The sequence below is a fragment of the Schistocerca piceifrons genome, chromosome 4 (genome assembly GCF_021461385.2).
Source record: "Schistocerca piceifrons isolate TAMUIC-IGC-003096 chromosome 4, iqSchPice1.1, whole genome shotgun sequence".
Taxonomy (NCBI): domain Eukaryota; kingdom Metazoa; phylum Arthropoda; class Insecta; order Orthoptera; family Acrididae; genus Schistocerca; species Schistocerca piceifrons.
The window spans coordinates 387,610,299-387,629,373 of record NC_060141.1 but is presented as its reverse complement, the minus strand read 5'-3'; the positions used below and the strand labels follow the sequence as shown (position 1 = coordinate 387,629,373).

At 38.9% G+C, this 19,075-nt stretch overlaps 1 protein-coding gene across 1 annotated transcript in view; it reads left to right on the top strand.

Moving 5' to 3' along the window:
* Nucleotides 1–19,075, top strand: part of LOC124795862 (E3 ubiquitin-protein ligase highwire-like) — a 327,500-nt gene that overhangs the window by 288,036 nt on the left and 20,389 nt on the right. The window contains exons 33-34 of the mRNA XM_047259943.1: nt 500–739; nt 17,094–17,279. Of these exons, the coding sequence (XP_047115899.1) occupies nt 500–739; nt 17,094–17,279 (426 nt within the window). The remainder of the gene's footprint in view (nt 1–499; nt 740–17,093; nt 17,280–19,075) is intronic.

Genomic DNA, 19,075 nt, shown 5'->3' with positions numbered 1-19,075 from the left:
GCAGTCTTCTCTTCCTCTGCTCCATCTCCTCCTGGTAAACTCCTCCACGTCACTACACTACGCACCACCCACCCACCTGTGGCCAGAATGAGCTCACATGTGGCACAGTCCTGTCCTGTGCATCATCTGCATGTCCCTCCCAGCTGCCAACTACCCTTCCCCATCCCCCCTCCCTGCTCCCCACTTTCATTCTCCACTCACCAACTCCAAGCAACACTGCTCATGATGCCAGTCAGACTGCAGTGCTGTCACAATTCAGTCATCCGAGGTAATGTAACTGTGCAGGTGTATGTGTATTCTGTCAGTTCTGAAGCGAGTTACACCTGAAAGATAGTGATATTTTCAGTATTATTTATGTGCCTATCAAGATGTCAACTATGTGGTAAGTTGTTGCTTTTACTTCTTCCAGTATTTATGTAACATATTGATGAAAAATGCAGTGTAACATTTTACCTCTCTCCTACAATTCTGTTAGCGAATGTAAAAATATGTTCAATAGGTATGCAAGGAAGAAGAAGAAGCAATAAAGGTGGACCTCCATGAAGGATGTGGACGCACTAAACTGTTCTGGGTTATGGCATTGGCTGACTCCTGCACACTAAAGGCTATGGTAGAATTCCGTGAAGGAACACGTACGAAGCCAGCAGGTGTAACATCTGGTGTATGTCGTTTCTGTGGGGCTACTGGAAGTTCAGGCCTACTAGCAATTGGAAATATCTGTGCAGATCAAGATTGTCAGGTGAGATCCTTGCTTTCAGTTTCTCTATTAAAAATTAAATAAAAGCCTTGGGAATTTGCAAGCTAAGTCACCTTTTTTTCCTCAGAGACCTTACTAATGGCAAGAATTACTTGTAATTACCTAAAGAATTTCAGAATACATATATGTGAGAACAACAAAGAGAGCCCACAAAAGAAATACATAAGTTGATAGACAATCTCACAGACTTTAAAATGTACTTTATTATGTGATTCAAGAAATGGCAGTTGAGAGGTCTAATTCTTGCTGTACTCACTCCGATGTGTCACGGTCAGTATCAGCAACTGTATTTACAACTCTTTCCTGCAACTGCTCCAAATGGAAGACACAAAACATGATCATTTATGTAATCCCATAAGAAATAATTACATGGAGTTAATTAAGATTACTATTCCGTGACAGAAAGCACATCCAAACTAAGTTGTCGAAGTCCTGCTTTAAGATGACCAGGAACATTTGAATGAAACTTCACATAAAGCACAATCATGCTTCAAAATGAAGTCTTCCCCACTATGCCATCATTGTTAAGACATTTTAGCAAATGTGTAAATACAAGATTGCAATAACAATTCTCTCTGCAAAGAGAAGTAAGCAATATACTGGATGGTTGTAAAGAAACAGGCGGAGTCTGAGTGCTACAGTGGGGGATGTATACATCACAGGGCATTAATTGGTGCACTCATGAAGTATGCTGAAAAAAGTAATTGTTCCCCTTTCTTCCTGGGTTCAGGAAAAGGGGAGGAATGATCAGACACATGACAATGGTGGATCTGGCATGTTTATTAGGATATGGTCACAAGTTACAACATGTGTTCTGTATGGTCTCCTGATTTGGCAACATGCTGCATCTGTAATGTGGCATGGTCGGCAGTCGCTCACAGCATATCCAGTGTAATCAGAGCAATAAGTCGTCGTATGCTATCCTTCAGATCAGGAAGAGTCCAGATATATCCCTGATGGACACAATCTTTCAGACATCCCCACAACCATAAATTAAATGGAAGGTCAGGGTCCTGGAAGGCCACACATCATGAAATTGCATAGAAATCATGTGGTCATTCCTGAACGTTTCTCGAAGCAAATCTTTCACCTGGCAAGTGACATGTGTTGTTGCCCCATCTTGCATGAAAAAAGTGATGTGGACACAGCTGCATTCATGCAAAGCTGGAATCACATGTGGAGGTCCACATAACGTGCACACAACTGCATTCATGCAAAGCTGGAATCACATGTGGAGGTCCACATAATGTGCACATCTAACTGTACACCTAACAGGCCAGCGAGGTGTCATCTCCTAGAAGAAAAACGGACTGAGAATGAAGGAGCTTGAGAAACCACACCACAAAGTCACATAATCGAGTGCAGTGGATGTTCCTGCACAACATATAGTGGAGTAGAACCCCATATGTGACAGTTCTGTGCAATCTTGGTACCATGCAGAGTAAAATGTGCTTAATCCATCTAAAGACTGTCCCCCGTCCATCCAAACACTGTTCCCTGGCCTCATGTCATCCATTTTCATGTGTGCCAAAAATGAACACGAAAGTCACAGCTCCATTTGGTGCATGGCTCCATTTGGTGCACATTCTGAACCATGTAGTGATACCAATATAAAATGCATTGCAAAATCTCTTGAACTATTGACGTGGGGAAAGACAATTCCCATTACACAGTTGGAGCACTAGCTGCAGAATTTGAGGCATGTGCTACACGGTTGGCTATAGCTACAGCAATTTCATCAACTGCCATGGGAATGAGCCACATCTGTCTCCCTGCTGCACCATGTAAGTCACCTGTTTCTTCAGATTTCTTGATCATGGTCTGTAGCCCATTTATTGACATGGGTTCTCTTCACAGCTATTTCTGTTGGCGATATTCCTGTACTGCAGCACTGCTGTTGCTGCTGTTCTGATAGAACAACTTTACCAGTAGTTCATGGGTCTTTCTTCTCGATTGTCATTGCGTTTCATATGGGAAACTTCAATCTTCTTAACCCTTTATGCTAACAGTCACTTCACAAAAGAAATCAACACGTCACCAAGTGACAAATAGCCTATTGACATCAAAACAGGAAACATTTCACATTCTGGCTGCTTACCGTGTATTTTCAGCTGGTGGCAGAAAGTGTAACAATTATTTTTTCCAACATTCTCCCTGAATGCACTTATTAGTGAACATAAAGTGTGAACTTGTTCTGCGATGTATACGGTCCACATTGCAGCACTTGGAACTCAGTTTTAATCATCCGGTATTTTAGGAGAATCACAGGTTTATTTCATATTCACTTGAAGATTTTATGTGCCTGGAGTGTTGTTGTGGTGTGGTGATCTGTCAGAGACTGGTCTGGTGCAGCTCTCCATGCTGGTCTATTCTGTGCAAGTGTCTTTGTTTCTGTAAAAATAATACAACCTGCGTCCATTTGAACTCACTTGCTGTAATCAAGCCCTCATCTACATCTACATGATTACTCTGCAATTCACAATTTAGCACCTGTCAGAGGGTTCATCAAACCACCTTCAAGCTATTTCTCCACCATTCTACTCTAGAACAATGTGCGGGGAAAATGGACACACAAATTTTTCCATGCGAGCTCTGATTTGTCTCATTTTACTATGATGATCATTCCTCCCGCTGTAGATGGGCACCAACGAAATATTTACACACTCTGAGGACAAAGTTGGTGATTACAATTTCATGAAAAGATCCTGCCACAACAAAAATTGCCTTGACTTTAATGATTGCCACCCCAATTTGTGTAACATAATCATGCCACTCTCTCCCCTTTTTTGCAATTATTCAAAATGAGCTTCCCTTCTTTGAACTTTTTTCATGTCCTCCATTAATCCTATCTGATGTGGATCCCCCACCGCATAGCAGTACTCCAGAAGGGCGTGGACAAGCATAGTGTGAGCAGCCTCTTTTGCAGACCTGTTGGATATTCTAAGCATTCTGCCAATAAATCACATTCTTTGGTTTGCTTTCTCCACAACATTATCTATGTGATCTTTCCAGTGTAAGTTATTTGTAATTGTAATCACTAAGTATTTAGTTGGATTTATAGCCTGTAGATTTGTGTGTTTTATCCTGTAACTGAAATTTAACAGATTCCTTTTAGTATTCAAGTGAATGATCTCACACTTTTCATTATTTAGACTCAATTGCCACTTTTTGCACCATACAGATATCTTGTCTAAATATTTTGCAATTTGTTTTGATCATCTGATGGCTTTATAAAACCATCATATGCAAATAATCTTAAGAGGGCTGCTCAGATCGTCTCCTAAATCATATATGTAGATCAGGAAAAGCAGAGGGCCTATGACACTTCCTTGGGGAATGCCAGATATTACTTCTACTTTACTTGATGACTTTCTGTCAATTACAGTGAACTGTGCTTTTCTGACAGGAAATTATGAATCCTGTTGTGCAGCTGAGATGATGCTCCATAGGCAAGTGATTTTATTAGAAGTCCCTTATGAGGAACAATGTCAAAAGCCTGCTGGAAATCTAAAAGCGTGGAATCAATTTGATATCCTCTGCCGATAGCACTCATTACTTCATGAGAATAAAGAGCTACTTGAGTTTCACAAGAATGCTTTTTTCTGAGTCTGTTGTAGCTGTTTGTCAGTAAATTGTTTTCTTCCAGATAACCCATAATATTCAAACACAGTATATGATCCAGAATCCTACTGCAAATCATTAGAAGTATGGGTCTGTAATTCAGTGGATTACTCCTGTTTCTTTCTTGGATATTGGTGCGATGTGTGCAACTTTACAGTCCTTAGGGATGGATCTTTCAACTAGCCTTTGGTTGTATATGATTGTTTAGTATGGAGCTATTTCAACATACTCTAAAAGAAACCTGGCTAGTATACAGTCTGCAGCAGAGGCCTTGCCTTTATTAAGTGATTTATGCTGCTTCACTACATCAAATATATCTGTTTGTGAGTTACTCATGTTGGCAGTTGTTCTTGATTCGAATTCAGGAATATTTACTTTGTCTTCTTTTTTAAAGTAATTTTGGAAAACTTGTAACTCAGCTTTAGTGGCACTGCTATCCATAACATCATCATTGTCATCATGCAGTGAGGGTATTGGTTGTGTCTTTCCACTGGTATACTTCAGATATGACCAGAATCTCTTTGGATTTTCTGTCAGATTTTGGGAAAAATTTCATTCTGGAAACTGTTGAAAGCATCTCGCATTGAAGTTTGTGCCACATTTTGAGCTTCTATAAAACTTTACCTGTCTTGGGGCTTTTGCATTGTTTGAAATTAGGCATGCTTTTTTCATAGCTTTTGCAACAGTGTTCCAACCTTCTTTGTGTACCATGATGGATCAGCACCCTCTCTTATTAGTTTATTTGGTATATATCTCTCAGTTGCTGTCAATACTATTTCTTTGAATTTAAACCATATCTGGTCTACACTTACGTAATCAAATTGGAAGGAGTGGATATTGTCTCTTGAATTTTTATCTGTTTTTAAAAATAGATGTATATTGCATTTAATTTTTGTGGGTTTTAATGTTGTGGTATTTAGTCTCGCTACAACAACCTTGTAATCACTAAACCCTGTATCCATCATGATGCTCCCTATTTGCTCAGGATTATTTGTTGCAAAGAGATCAAATATGTTTTTGCAACCATTTACACTTTGAGTGTACTCCTGAATTAATTGTTCAAAATAATTTTCTGAGAAGGCATTCAGGATGATTTCAGATATGTTTTGTGCCTACCACTGACTGTAAACATGCATTTTTGCCAACACATTGAGGGTAGATTGAAGTTACCACCAACTGTAATTGTGTGAGTGGGATACCTATTTGAAATGAGACTCGAGTTTTCTTTGAACTGTTCAGCAACTGTATATTACGAGTTGCAGGTTGGTAAAAGGAACTAATTATTAATTTATTCCTGTTGTCAAGTCTAACCTGTGCCCTACTAACTCGCATGAACTATCTGCTTCAATTTCACTACAAGGTAAATTATTTCTGATTGCAATAAACACTCCACCGTCAACTGTATTTAATCTGTTTTTCTGAACGCAGTTAAGTCTTTAGTAAAAATTTCAGATGAGCTTGTTTCTGACTTAGCGAGCTTTCCATACCTGTAACGATTTGAGCTTCAGTGTGTTTTATTAGTGTTTGGAGCTCAGTTTCTTTTGCAGCACAGCTACAACAATTTATGACTACAATACCAACTGTTTCTAGGTCCACCTTTGTGTGTTTGTGCTGCATCCTTTTAGACTGACATCCATTCTTTTGTTTCCATAGACCGTCTAACACAAAAAAACCAGCCCCCACTACCCACTTAGCTGCTTTCTGTTCATAGTGGACTCCTGATCTATTAAGTGGAACCTGGAAACCCACTGCCCTATGGCACAAGTTGAGGAATCTGCTGCCTATATGGTCAGAGAACCGTGTGAGCCTCTGATTCAGACCCTCCACTAAGCTCTGTATCAAAGGATTACATTCAGTTCTGTCAATGATGCTACAGATGGAGAGCTCCGCCTTCCTCTCACGAGGAAGACTGGCAGGGCAGGCTTTACCATTTCAGCTAGGCACCTGAAACCAGAGAGCATCTTTTCCTATCCAAAGTGACACATACCATTAGTATCAACATGAGCCACCATCTGTAGTTGGCTGCCCCCTGTGCTCTTCATGGCACCCAGAAGCAGGGTTTCCACACCTGGATTGACTCCTCCCAGTATGCACAAAGAGTTCACACTGGGTTCCTCCCCCTCTTTGGTTGCCATATCCCTAAGTGGCCCCATTGTTTGCCTAATGTTGAAGCTCCCAACTACCAGTAATCCCACCCATTGTGAATGCACAGGCCTTGTTAGCTGTGAGGCTTCAAGGGAAAGTGAATGCATCTGTCTCAGGGACTTCATTAGCCACAGATGACGCCCAACACCTGTTCGTCAGATGAACTGGGAAGGCCCTCCGAAGTCTTTTACTGCCCACCACATCTTGCAGTGACCTCCACTCGACCACAGATGAAGGGTCAACTTCAGTATGGGCAATTCCTGGGGCAGTCAAAGTAGTGGACCAGTCAGGGACACGTGGGATGTGCTGGATGCCCCATGGATCCCAACACCCAGCCCTCCATAGTGATGCCATTTGGCAACAGCCTTAAGCTGTGTGGTCTTCCTCTGTAGTTGTTATTTCTCACACTTCCATCCATTACCAAATTAAATATTCTTAATGCCTCAGGAAGTGTCTTGTCAATGTACCCCTTCTTTTTGTCAAGTTGTGCAACAAAGCTCTTCTCTCCCCTGTTCAGTGCTGTACCTCTTAATCAATCCCTTGATTTATAGTTGAGTAGGTGCAAGTTGATCCCTGACAGTTGCAGTGGACTGGGCATGGCAGCTTCATGCTGTAATTCTGTAAATGTCTCTATGGCAACACGTTGTTGTTGTCACAGCTCTGTAGACAGCTAATGTTATCACCTGCAGTTGAAAGCTGTGAGCTGTCAGGGATCTTCTTACACTGCCTCGACTATAGTCATTGTAATCTTCAGCATTCATCTGTAACACCATATTTAAAAAGCTTCTTTTCTTCTGCTCTTGCCTGTATTACTAATCGTGCACATTTTGCTTCCTTATAAACCTACATTCCAGTTTATCGGATATGATGTTTCACCATGTCTGACTCATGAAAGATGAGTCTGTCAACAAAAATCAACTTCATGCAAAGATATATTCATATATATGTATATGGAGGTCTGTAGAAAATCAAAGATTAATTGTTCATCCTTGGGGCTCAGCACTTGTGTATCACCCTTGAGGCTCAGCACTTGCAACAGCTGCACTTAGTATGTTTTCAGAACATGATATTTCCGAAGAATGAAGCATACCATTGGCAGTCTTACATGCAATATATAGCTGGTGTATACTGCCAATTTGTTACGGCTCCTGCAGAAAGTTTCTCTTACAGACTGTGTCTTTTCTGCTGGTAGTCCTGGATTCCCTGCATTGTTCATAATGCAGTAGGGGCCAGTCATGCTGAATTTGTTGTCGCTCATACATTGTTTTGTCTATTCCAACTTCTGCCTACTATCTGACATGAAATACAAGGGCTCCTCCTCCCTTGAGGTCCAATCAGTTGTGAAATTACAACCACAATGGTATGAAATATGAGGTCCAGGTGGTCATGAAATTAAAATCCCAGTGAAGCTTTGCGTACATGTGTTGCACATTATCTGTACTATGCTTGTCGACTGTGGCTCATTGCATTTGTCAGTTCTGAATGCACGTTGAGCAGCCTAGAACAATAGAGCCTCCTGCCAAGTATGAAATGTGTACTGTATTTCAATTTCTTTATGCTGAGGGGTGCAATGTACCAAAATTCATTGAGGAATGAGTAATGTAAATGGCAAAATTTTCGTGAGTGACAGCAAAGTGTGGCAGTGGTGCAGGAACTGTGAAGCAGGACATACAACATGAACATGATGCAGGCAGTTAGGGAAGGAAGCAAGTGTCAACTGATGATTTGTTCAGCAGGTTATTTGAGAAAATCATTAGTTCAGTGTTGGTATTGAGTAATTTGTTTCTATAAATCCCAATGCAGCTCTCTGGTGTCATCATGAGTGAGAGGCTTCGGTACCATAGATTGTGCGTGAGATGGGTTCTGAAGTGTAACATTTCTGCATTGCTACCATGATGAAGAATATTTTTTGAACAGAATTGTCTCGGGGAACAATGCATTAGTCCATTTTGAAAATGAAGAAACAGTAGAGCATTGCAGACAGATGGGTGCATTCTCATTCCCCAAATAAAGCAAAGAAGTACAAGTGAACATTCTCCATCATAAAGTGTATGGCTGCAGTGTTCTGGAACCAAAAAGGAGTTTCCTTGGTGGAATTCAAGGAACATGGTGCGATGACCACAGCAGCCTCATATAGTGTGACTCTTCAGTGTCTATGAAGAGCAATTCAGAGCAAGCAAAGCAGAATGTTGTCATCAGGCATCGTCCTTCTTCGTGATGGCCACACTTTGCAGCTTCAACAGAGACACTCCTGGACCATTTTTGATGAGAAGTGTTTGATACCTGTAACAACGCCAACACTTGACTCCCTCTGATTTCCATCTCTTTGTTCATGTGAAATGCTGCTAGGACAGCATTTGCCACAGACTATGAACTGCAGACCAGTGTAGAAAATTGGCTGATAGCACAAGCAGGTGCTTTCTATGATGGGAATGCTGAAAAGTTGGTATCATGCTAGCACAGATGCCTAAGTCAGAGAGGTGACTATGGTGAGAAGTAGTTGGAAGGTGTAGCTAAATGTCGCAAATGAAACATTTTTAATTTTCAATGGTGATTCCATTTTGCAACTGATCAGCCCTTGAAAAAAATGTAGCCTTCGTATCCACTGGACCATAACGACTGACACACGTGGTGAATTACAGTACATAAACTGCATATATGCCTCCTATGTAGGCCATATTTTGGAACAACTGATCTTAGTGATGCACTATTTAATTGTACACTAGTGGAAATTAAAAATCAAAATATCCTTCAACTGATGTACTAAGGTTTGCAATGTCTCTTGCATTTGCAAACAGTTATACTTATTTCAAAATAAATTCATTGAATGTGAATAACTTGGCTTCAGCTGTACTGGTGACATATAGAAATTTGTGCCAGACTGGGAATTGAACCCAGACTTCCCGCTTATTGCGAGTGGATGCCTTAACCATTAGGCTATCTGTGAATGCCTCCTTGATGACCCAAAGTTCCAGATATCACATTGTCTACATCCCTATGCCATAGTCTTCTATATTGATCACTGATAGGTAGTACATCTATACCTAACACAGGTGAATCCAAGTTATTCACATTCAGCAAATTTATTTTGAAATAATTTTGGTTGGCCATCTTTTGTCAGTAATGTTTGTTCATCCAGACATACAAGTAAATTTTGCATGCCAAGGTAGGCAGAAGATGATAACATCATAATTCTTGATTCCTCATAGTCTCATTCTCACTGGTGCAGGAATACTGAGTATAGCTGCAAGCACTTAGTGATGTAGACAGTGTGACATATTGAAGTTTAGGTCGTTGTGGGAAGCACTAATTGACAGCCTAATTATTGAGATGACTGCTTGCGATAAGCAAGAAATTCGGCTTTGACTCTCAGTCCAGCACAAATTTCACAAATGTCGCCAATAGGTAGCATGTCAGTACTTAACACAGCTGAAGCCAAGTTATTCACATTCAGTGAATTTATTTCAAATTAATTATGGATGGCTGTCTTTCATCAAAAACATCTGTTCATCCACACATGCAAGTAAAAAAGTTATAATATATTTGGAAACTGTTGAGGTCCATATGAAGAGCTCTGTGTTTTATGTTATGAAATAAATGATGTTTCTATTAATTTTCTTGGAAAGTGAGCGATTAATTGTGCTTTGCTTTTGAGGGCACCATTATATATACAAAGAATAACAGGTTACATAATCAAATTGTGCAATGAAATATATTTAATGTTATTTTTCTGCAAAACTGGCCATTTATCAAAACTAAGTATTACAAGTTTAAAGTAGTCACTGATTATTTTGATTTTGAGAGAGAAGGTGGGGAGGGGGGGGGGGGGGGGGACTAACTGAGTGTTTTTCACAGGAGAGTTTGTGTTGGTCATCTGTGCTAGTTTTCACACGCTACATAGTCCATTTTCTGTAATTATTGTTTTGTCATCTATTAGTCACTTCTTTATCTACTTCATAAAACTTATACCACTATCTCTCTTAAGCAGATCGCTGGAACCTGTAACAGTTATCGCTATTGAAGAAGTCTGCAATCAGTTGATGTTTCCCATTTTGTAGACACATTGTAGAGTTTGGAACATGGGTTAAGGAATCCAAAGCTGCTGCATGTGGGAATGGAAATTTAAAAAAAGTTTAAGTTGTCTGTTGAGCTAGATTGCCACTATGTCCTGAATTCTGTCATCTGAGGGAACCAAAATTTCATGCTTGCTGGATGAAACAAACAATGTGGTTGCATGTTGTCAGACATTGCAGATTCTATGCAGATCCATTCAGTACAAGTGAAGAAGCACGCTTTCATCAAGTGTCATTCTGCCACACAATATTGCACAACCACATGCTGCTATTACAACCCAACCCAACAATTTACTCAGTAACTGAAATAGGAGGTGACAGATAAGCCACCCTATAGACTGGTTGTGGCCCCAATGACTTCCACTTTTCTCAAGAGATGAAGTAATGGTTGGATAGATGACCATTCACATCAAATAAGGATGTGCAGAGATTCACAGTGATATAGCTTGCCAGATAGACTTTTTGCAGAGAGGATACGGAAGTTCATACAGTATTTTGTTACTAGTATCTCGATTGCCATACAACAATGTGCAACCGCATGCTGCTGTAGCAGTCCATCAACTTATGCAATTACTGAAATGGGAGGTGGAAAAATAGTCATCAGCATCTGTACCTAAGGTCTTCCTGATAGCCATATTTGTTTTAATGCTTGGTACGGCTGAAGATGGGCGGTTGGGGGGGGGGGGGGGGGAGGGAGGGGGGACAATACAATTACGTTTGGCCCTGCTGAAGATGCGAGGATATGGGGGGAGGACAATACAGTTACTGCCAGGATCAGTCAACTATTTTTTGATGTATCATCATGAATAAAGTGCTGTGTTACTATGAATAATGTCTGCATGTATTTTTTGTTATCTGTATTCATTTAGCTCAACTATTCCATACACCTGTGCTGAATTTTCAAAGAATAAGATATAAACCATAATTCCTAACTGAGTGAGAGTTGAACTATTCAGATTTGAAGCGCTCTTACAGAAAAAGTAATAAATAGTGATGGTAATTGCTGTTCATCAGATACTAGAGAAAGTGGGTGACTGGCAAGCAAAAACAGTTATTGCAATGATAAATGCTGTAAAGCAGTTAGTTGGAAAGTAGCGAGTGGTTATTCACTAGTAAGTCAAGAGGGAAAACAGATACTGGAATGAAATGATAAAAAACATAAAATTTATTGGTCAGTAGATTATTGTATATTAACAGCTCATTGAATTCTTATATAGTTCAACATCACAGTGGACTGGATATGATTCAGGATCATTAGCAATATTCATGTGATGTATATGTTTTTTGCATCTCGGAACATTATTAACATAAGTTTCTTTCCTTTCATCTTATATTTATTTCAGTGATTTTCTGTTGTATATTTCCTAGGCCTTTCAATGTTGAAACATACATCTGGCCAATCTTAACAAGAAATGCTTGGAAATTATTTGCAACATTCCTGCTATTGCCATTTTGTTTCTTCTTGGACTTTCTGTTCTGTTTGTATCTGTATATTCCATGGACTTTTAACAGTCAAGTTTGTGGATGAAACTACAGCTGGTGGCCTTGTATCATTTATCTTAGATCTCCATTTAAATCAATTTACTCATTCAGGCAGCTTCAATTACGAAGTTTAGTCCCTGTTGCCTTGATTCTGTGTGGGCAGTGTTATCATCTTCAACTTTTATTTCTATTTAAATGAAGCTGCTTCATAACATACATATTTACATTAAAATAAAAAGTTCTTGGCCTGTAACACTTAGGAATTTGGTGTTTGTAATCATCATTACAAGTCATTGTGCTCATTGGTGAGAGTCGTGACCCCATGAACCAAATGTTTGCATCGCTCCCTTAGAACCTGCTGAAGAGGTAGACCCAAGATCTTCTTGATCTGATCACTCCACTTGTTTGCTGCTCTTTCTTTTGGTCTCTTGCCCTTGATCTTCCATTCTGTGATTATTTTCTCCAGGTTTGCTCCATCTCTTCTCACAAAGAGACCAAAGAGAATTTTTTTGGTTGACACAAGAAGAAAGGTATGTGGAGATATTGAATTGCTCAGTTAATGGATACATTTATTCTTCTTTCAATCTATTTTATACACAGCAACCTTTGCCAGCACCAAAGCTGAAATGCATTGATGCATCTTTGCTGCTGGCTAAAAGCATGGTGTCATCAGCAAATTGGAGGTTGTTAATAGTTCTGCCAAACATGCCTTTAGTCCACCCATCAAGAGCATTCCTAACGACATGATCTGTATAAATGTTGTTCAGTCGGGAAGTAGAACACAATCCTGTCTGACACCTTTTGATACACTGAAGAAATCAGACATACGGGCACTTGTCATCACAGCTTCAAGGCGATTACTATATAGACTTCTGATCAGTGCTGTCAAATGTTGTGGGACCCCAAACTCTGCAAGCAACTTTTCCCAGACAACACAGTCAAAGGTTTCTCTATAGTCAAGTATGGAAATGAAGACAGGAACACAGAACTTTCACAATTTCTCTATTATTTGTTGTATAATTTAAAATGCGATAGTGTCTGCAGCTGCGATGAATTTTTTGAATGATTTCTTGAAGCCTTCAGCTGCCATTCTCTTTATTTAGTGTACAATTGTACAATTTCTGCCTTTGGCCATTTTCAGGTATCTAAAACGGATGTTTCATACATTGTATATGTTAGTGACACTTGTGATTTTGATGTAGGAAAAGTAATATCTATCGATATAATAGGCACATTACAACTTACTTTATGGGTGATTTTTTAGTAACAGATTATGTCATATATGTCGTTGCTCATATGACATCATGTTATGCTGATAAATTAGTTTGAGGTGTTTACACTATTTTAGGAGCACTCTACTTTCGAGCAGTTGTTGCAATGTTCTTATATATAATGTACTTAACACCAGCAAGATTATAATTATTTTACAGAAATTTGCTACTTAACTTACATATGCTTTTGTTCTGTTATATTTAATTATCGTTCATCATTGGTGTTAATATGACTGTATGTAATTTCTTTAAAATAACTTGTAAATATTTGCTCTCTTATAGCATGTCATTTTTGAATAGTGGTACAAAGCTTCAATATATCACATTTATCACAGTATTCTAATGAAATAGTACTGAGAACCATGAGAGTCTAGTGAAAACTGCTTTATGGTTGTGTGATGTTTCACATTACAGTCATATTTATTAATGAGTGTAGTGATAATTTTACATTCCATGCTTCTGTAACGCTTTGCTGTGGAACTGGTAGAAAGTTGTCGAGGAATTTCCCATTTCACAGGTCTTTTTGCTCATTTAAAATTCTGTCTGGCTGATCTTTTAGATGTATGTAGATTTCAATTTCTTCCATTACATCCATGACTTTTCCTTTCTGTAAATTACGTAATATTTGAAATGATCCATCTGTATTAGGTATTTTGTGGTTGGTGTCTTTTAAGTGTGCAGCAAATGTGGATGGGTTGCTGTCGCTTATTGTCATGTGTTCTATAAAATAATTATAATCTTCCTGGTGTTAAGTATGTTAAATATAAGAGCTTTTCAACAACTTCTCTCAAAAGTAGCATGCTCCTAAAATAGTGTGAACACCTCAAACTAATGTATGAGCATAACATGATGCCATAGGAGCAATGACGTATAGGACATAACCTGTTACTAAAAAAAATCATCCATAAAGTAAGTTGTAATGCGCCTAGTATATTGATAGATATGACTTGTTCCTACATTGAAATCACAAGTGTCACTAATGTATCCAATGTGAGAAACTGCCATTCTAGATACTTGAAAATGACCTAAGTCCGAAATTGTGCAATCATATAGTAAATAAAGAGAATGGCAGCTGAAGGCTTCAACAAATCATTCAAAAAATATTTGTTGTATGTTGAGTATCAAAACCTGCTTGTTCCGTGGGTATGTAACACCGAATGTATGGCTTCAAATGCTCTTTCAGGATGTAGTGCAAAATTTTGCTTGCATGGGATATGAGAGCAATGGTTTGGTAGTCAGAGTAATTCCTGATTGGCCCTTTCTTGTGTAGTGGGATGGAGATGGTCTTCGACCAGTCTTCTGGCCATTCCCCAGTTTCTCATATTCTTGTACACATTGAATGCAGTACATAACACCTTCCTGCTGCATTTCTTTGAGCATTTCACAATATATCTTCTCTAAACCAAGAGATTTATAATTCTTCAGGTGTTTTATCGCATTCTCTATTTTGCTGCTTAAGATTGTAGGTTCCAATATAAGTTGGTCAAATGCTTCGCTTTCCCTACTGTTGTTAGTCCCAGAACACAGCTTTTCACAGTACTGTTTGCACCTCGCAACAGTTTCTTCCTTGTCTCGAATAGGGTTGCCATTCTCATCATATGCCACCCACTTATGAGAATTTAATTCATCTACTTGACTGTGATTGTGATGTTGTTGTATCTCATCACAGATCCCATGATGAAGTGTGATCTATTCTTTCTGCAATTCCATTGTATTTCTCTGCACAGATTCTGATATCTGTCTTGATCCTGGGTCTTCTTCAGACTGCTTCTCTCTTCAATTAATTGTCATGTGGACTGTGATTCCCGAGGGTGTTTTGTATTTCTGGTGTCAGAAGTGATAAGGAAATGACCTCTTTCAGTTGGTTCCATGTTTGTGATGCAGGTGCATCATCCTTTTCAAGACTAATGTTATAGAATTTTGATCTTACAAGCTCACCAAATTCTCTAAAAGCTTCCTTGTTTGTGAGTTTAGTTGTCTTTCTCCACTCTTTTTGGCAGATTTGAGCTTAATCCGCATTTTTATGGACAGCAGATTATGATCATTTGCACAGTCACCTTCAGGAAATGTCTTACAGTCCATACCAGAAGCTTCCCAATGTCTTCACCCTAGGATGAAGTCAGTCTGCCTTCTAAATCAATCACCATGTGATATGCAAGAAGTGTATAGTCATCTTAGGTGATGTTGGAACATAGTGTTATAGATAGTCGTTATACAGAAATCTGCTAAGTACCTCTCACTGAGGCCATAATGTCCAACCACAGATTTTAAGTGTGCGTCTTAGGTAGTAGCTCCAGTTTTAGCATAAAAATCTCCTTGAATTATTGCCTGTCCTTTGTTAGGGATCATGTTAAGGAGTTGTTGCAGTTGTTCATAGACCTCCTCTGTTCCTCATCTGACGTTGCAGCAGTAGGAGCATAGATCTGGATGATGTTGAGTGTACACGGGGAAGCATTTGATTTTATGGAGATGCCCCTCTCGTTAATGGGTTCATAACTGAGATCACAGTTGTTCAGATTTCTAGGAACAACTATTGCAACACTGGTCACTACTCCCTGAAAAATACACGGTGCTGCTTCCTTGGGTCATGAAATGGCAACTTTCTCTCCAGTGATTCTCACGAAGCCCAAGAATATTCAGGTCATTTGAACTCATTTCTTTTCTCCTATAGCCCCTCCACATGCCATGCTGCAATCTTTCTTAGCATACACAAGAATATTCAGGTCATTTGAACTCATTTCTTTTCTCCTATAGCCCCTCCACATGCCATGCTGCAATCTTTCTTAGCATACACAGGAATAATTTGCACTGTGGTGTTGGTCTAATGACTTCTTTCAATCCTGCCCCTCTCCCTCTCTGGTGGGGGGACTTGGAGTGCCAGATGATTTAGAATTGAGCAAAACCATGGGGCTCTCATGGGAAAATTTCATTGGTGGTTTCCTGTTGCCTTCCACTGACTGACCTCTATATCCTGTGTGCAACAGAATTTTATAGTAGCATAACTTGGACTGGCATGGTCATCATTTACACCTGTTTGCATACATCAGGCAATATCATGATGATACGGTGTTTGGTAACCAATATGTTTAAGAAAATACCACACTTGTTTCATCGCTGTGCGTATATGGTCAGTGATGCATTCTTATTTGGTATAGTATCTATTTTGTAATATTTGATGCATGTTATTTCCATCTTTCTAATCTTCCATGGAAACTGGCATACTAATGCAATTTTCACCCTTGATTTGTATCATAAATAGTAAAAAATTATTGCCTAAAAACTCAACATTACTTAAGTCATTGTGATTTTTGCTTTAATGAAGAGTATCTTCACATAAAGTCTTAAAACTAATTATTTTATTTATAGTTCATTCATTTTGATATTATTTTATTTCATAACTTCACATACTTCTATTGTCTTGCACTGATCATTATTCTGGTAATGGACTTGAGCTTCCATAACTTCACAGACAGCAATATACAGGTGTTTCAGAGTAATAAATTCTCAATTTTTGCTGCCAAATATCGGCATCTTCAACAAAAATGTCCATGATTGTTAAAGATAATTTTATTTCCCAGGACCTCAGAAGGATATAAGTGCAGATATACCATAGAAGACGTTTTGTCCAATAAATTCTACATGGATGCTTTACATATGCAATTAATTGAATGTACATACTATTAGCATGTAAAGAAGTAAACTTATTGTTTACATATATGAGTTTTTTGTCTTTTCCCTAAAAAGGAACATGCCAGGAATGCTTGCAACAAGATACATGCCTGTGGTCATATGTGTGGTGGCATTAAAGGAGAAACTAAATGCCTTCCTTGCCTGCATGGTTGTTCATCTGATCCCACACTGAAGCAAGATGCTGATGACATGTGTATGATATGCTTTACAGAAGCCCTTTCTTGTGCTCCAGCAATACAGGTTTGCTCTTTTAGTACTTATATTTAATCTTATTATTCACTGTGTTGCATTAAAAAAAGATAAATGTTTGGATAAATAAAACATCTCACTGCCACTGTGCATGTATTGTTTTTAAGGAAATGGAGTGCATCATTCCTTGTCCTTGCCATTATACTTTCATGGTTATGACTTTCAGTATAATTTCAAACAGTCATAATATAACATTAGTTAATATATTACCTTTGTATTTGTGTATAATGTTGATATTAATTGTGTATTATGGTAATGGAAAGTACTGGCAGAATATTAGAAAAAAAAAAGAAAAGAATAGCGTAAGGTAACAACTCACTTAATAGAAGGGCTGCTGAGTCATCATCAGCTGCACAAACAAAACAAAAACATCAGCACACACACACACACACACACACACACACACACACACACACACCTCTGTGCAGCAACTTTCAATATACTATGCTGGTACTGCAGTTCTCCAGCGGTACAGGTGTGTGTGTACATGTATGTCTGTATATGTAGGAGTATACTTTAGTTGGATATTACGTTGATATTAGCAGATACATATAGATTAGGGCTCTGGTCTATCTTCTAGAATAAATTTGAATCACTGGTTATCAGTTTTATAGGGTAAAGGTAAAAGTGTCATCAATCCAAAATATGATTTGAATACCGCAGTGCTTTATAAAGCATTGTCCTATTCACAAAGGTAACCCCTTGCCTTCGTCTGACATTAAGGCTGACTTACATAACCTGGGACCTATAGTTTAACGCTGATTGTAGACCATGGTGCAACTTGGCATTTTTTCATATATCTAGCAACATTTCTCTTCTTTTATGCAAATTTATCAGTCAAAACCATGTCTGTACCTCATGCAGTACCATCACATTATGCAGCCCAGACAATGTATCATAAATATAGTTTTTCTGTTTTGAGAAGAAATAATGAAGTCAAACTTTTGTCAAACTTAAGCCAAGTACATATGATATGTAAACATCTGTACCTACTTTCCAACAGCAGGCAGACATACAAAATCAGCAGCTGTGCCCATGTCCCAACAGATTACAACAATAGTTGGAAAATTCACTTGCTTTTTGAATCATTGTTCCTTTGTATTTTACAATATGGAGACAGTAGTGTTACCAGTTTCATCAAGCTACCTCTGCCACACATACATTATCATCACATTATGTAGCTCACTTCTGCCTTCACTGGATGTAATTACCCTGCCAGCCTAGCTCAAAAGAAGATTTCCCAGGTTGTCACATTCAATACTGATACTGCTGATCCCTCAAAGAAACTACTTGTGAGTACATCTTGTATCACTCAGTACTAAGATGGTGTTGAGTGTATTAGTCAGCTACTTCGACAACGCTATGACTTCCTAAAATCATGCTCTGAAATGAGGTCCATTCTATCTGATATTTTGCCCACCACATCTAGGATAGCTTTTCATTGACACTCCCTTTCCCCAATGCCTGCAATATACTGGTCAGACCCTACACTCTTTCTGCTCCCATTTCACTACCACATGACTCCTACCCCTGCAACTATCACTGCTATGAGATTTGCCCTATGCACCCTCCTACCAACCCCTACACCAGTCCTGTAAGTAGAAAAAGATATGCTACAAAGGGACAGCCATGTGTGAAATGACACATTGTGTACCACCTCTTGTGTAAACACTGTTTGGCCTTTTACATTCGTGTGAGTTACCGCCAAGTTGTCAGTTAGGATGATGGGCACTACCCTGTGGCTCCTACCCCTGTGACTGTCCCTGCTATGAGATTTGCCCTATGCT